Source organism: Lampris incognitus, chromosome 19 (genome assembly GCF_029633865.1).
Source record: "Lampris incognitus isolate fLamInc1 chromosome 19, fLamInc1.hap2, whole genome shotgun sequence".
Classification (NCBI taxonomy): Eukaryota; Metazoa; Chordata; class Actinopteri; order Lampriformes; family Lampridae; genus Lampris; species Lampris incognitus.
The window spans coordinates 38,693,499-38,696,562 of record NC_079229.1 but is presented as its reverse complement, the minus strand read 5'-3'; the positions used below and the strand labels follow the sequence as shown (position 1 = coordinate 38,696,562).

Sequence of the window (3,064 nt, the reverse complement as noted above, 5' to 3'; positions counted from 1 at the left end):
TTGGTCCAATGGGACATTTTTTGGACTATTGGGGTTGGGAATAATGAGCCGTTGGAACAATGGGCAGTACCCATAAAGAAGATAGACACTCTTTGTCAGGCCATCGGTTCAGAATTTGAAAGAGAACAAGTTAGCACAGAACAAGCTGTGAAGCTAACAAGCTAGCTTGAAGAAGAACAAGCTAGCCAATCTGAGTCAGCCCTACGTTCCCTCAGTCCTGTGGGTTAGATATCACATAAGTTAGTTATCAGTTAAGGTTAGGTTAAGGTAAGTGTTGGGTTGAGGTTAGGGTTAGATAGAGGTTGAGGAAACATAGACATGGTTAGCCGCTAGCACTGTCAGGCTCGGATGCTTGCTGATCAGAAGCTAGCAAGCTGTCAGGCAGCAAGCTAACATGCTCGCTAACTAGCAGACAGTCAAGCTAGCATTATAGCAGACTAACAGCCTATCAAGCTAGCAGGCTGTGTGGCTGGTTGGCTAACAGCCTGCCTTGTAGCACTGTGTTGCAGTTGTGTTTTGTTTTGCTATCAGGACATAATTCCAAATACGGGGTTGTGGCGACAAATGCTGGGACCGATCTCATCATAATCCTTCTTCGAATGGCAGACCTGGGAGAATTCCGGCTGTAGATAACATGCACACACACACACACACACACACACACACACACACACACACACACACACACACACACACACACACACACACACACAGCCCATCAAGTAGACATTAAAATGGGAAAAAGACAATGGGTAAAGAAAAGAACCAATATATTTGCATCCATGTCTTTGTGTATGTGGTTACCGTGGATGCCAGCATGGAGCCTCCAAACCAGACGGCATAACGTTGCATATGGTGTGTTACCACCTGTACGTCCATCGGCTTGGGCTGCTCTCTCACACACACACACACACACACACACACACACACACAGATCATCAGGGTGCAAACATAAAGTATATGTATGGGCTATGGGTCTGTCTGCTTATTTTGAAACTACTTTTAAGAGTTCTATATCTATCTATCTATCTATCTATCTATCTATCTATCTATCTATCTATCCATCTATCTATCTATCTACAGTGCATCCAGAAAGTATTCACACCCCTTCACTTTCCCCACATGTTGTTATGTTACAGCCTTATTCCAAAATGGATTAAATTCCTTTTTTCTCTCATCAATCTACACACAATACCCCATAATGACAAAGTGAAAAAGGTTTTGTAGAAATTTTTGCAAATTTATTAAAAATAAAAAATTGAAATATTGCATGGACATAAGTATTCACACCCTTTACTCAGTACTTGGTTGAGGCACCCTTGGCAGCGATTACAGCCTCAAGTTTTCTTGGGTATGAAGCTACAAGCTTGGCACACCTATATTTGGGGTATTTCTCCCATTCTTCTCTGCAGATCCTCTCCAGCTCTGTAAGGTTAGATGGGGAGCGTCGCTGCACGGCTATTTTCAGGTCTTTCTAGAGATGTTCAATGGGGTTCAAGTCTGGACTCTGGCTGGGCCACTCAAGAACATTCACAGACTTGTCCCGAAGCCACTCCTTCGTTGGCTTGGCTGTGTGCTTAGGGTCGTTGTCGTGTTGAAAGGTAAACCTTCGCCCCAGTCTGAGGTCCTGAGCGCTCTGGAGCATGTTTTCATCAAGGATCTCTCTGTACTTTGCTCCATTCATCTTTCCCTCGATCCTGACTAGTCTCCCAGTTCCTGCCGCTGAAGAACATCCCCACAGCATGATGCTGCCACCACCATGCTTCACTGTAGGGATGGTATTAGCAAGGTGATGAGAGGTGCCTGGTTTCCTCCAGACAGTGATGTTTGGCATTCAGGCCAAAGAGTTCAATCTTGGTTTCATCAGACCAGAGAATCTTGTTTCTCATTGTCTGAGAGTCCTTTAGGTGCTTTCTGGCAAACTCCAAGCGGGCTGTCATGTGCCTTTTACTGAGCAGAGGCTTCCGTCTGGCCACTCTACCATAAAGGCCTGATTGGTGGAGTGCTGCAGAGATGGTTGTCCTTCTGGAACGTTCTCCCATCTCCACAGAGGAACGCTGGAGCTCTGTCAGAGTGACCATCGGGTTCTTGGTCACCTCCCTGACCAAGGCCCTTCTCCACCAATTGCTCAGTTTGGCTGGGCGGCCAGCTCTAGGAAGAGTCCTGGTGGATCCAAACTTCTTCCATTTACGAATGATGGAGACCATTGTGCTCTTCGGGACCTTCAAAGCTGTAGAAATTGTTTTGTACCCTTCCCCAGATCTGTGCCTTGATACAATCCTGTCTCGGAGGTCCACAGACAATTCCTTTGACTTCATGGCTTGGTTTCTGCTCTGACATGCACTGTCAACAGTGGGACCTTATATAGACAGGTGTGTGCCTTTCCAAATCATGTCCAATCAATTGAATTTACTACAGGTGGACTCCAATCAAGATGTAGAAACATCTCAAGGATGATCAGTGGAAACAGGATGAACCTGAGCTCAATTTTGAGTGTCATACAAAGGGTGTGAATACTTATACGTACATGCAGTATTTCAGTTTTTTATTTTTAATACATTTGCAAAAATTTCTACAAAACCTTTTTCACTTTGTCATTATGGGGTATGTGTGTAGATTGATGAGGGGAAAAAAGGAATTTAATCCATTTTGGAATAAGGCTGTAACATAACAACATGTGGGGAAAGTGAAGGGGTGTGAACACTTTCCAGATGCACTGTATCTATCTATCTATCTATCTATCTATCTATCTATCTATCTATCTATCTATCTATCTATCTATCTATCTATCTATCTATCTATCTATCTATCTATCTATCTATCTATCTATCTATCTATCTTTGTCTGTCTGTCTCTATCTATCTATCTGTCTTTGTCTGTCTGTATCTATCTATCTATCTATCTATCTATCTATCTATCTATCTATCTATCTATCTATCTATATATCTATCTATCTGTGTGTCTGTATCTATCTATCTATCTATCTATCTATCTATCTATCTATCTATCTATCTATCTATCTATCTATCTATGTCTGTCTGTCTGTCTGTCTCTATCTATCTAT

At 42.8% G+C, this 3,064-nt stretch overlaps 1 protein-coding gene across 1 annotated transcript in view; it reads right to left on the bottom strand.

Moving 5' to 3' along the window:
* Nucleotides 1–527: 527 nt before the first annotated feature.
* actr3b (actin related protein 3B) overlaps nucleotides 528–3,064 on the bottom strand; it is a 37,555-nt gene continuing 35,018 nt past the window's right edge. Inside the window, exons 11-12 of the mRNA XM_056299608.1 lie at nucleotides 805–888; nucleotides 528–623 (exon numbers count right to left, since the gene is read on the bottom strand). Coding sequence (XP_056155583.1) covers nucleotides 528–623; nucleotides 805–888 — 180 coding nt within the window. The remainder of the gene's footprint in view (nucleotides 624–804; nucleotides 889–3,064) is intronic.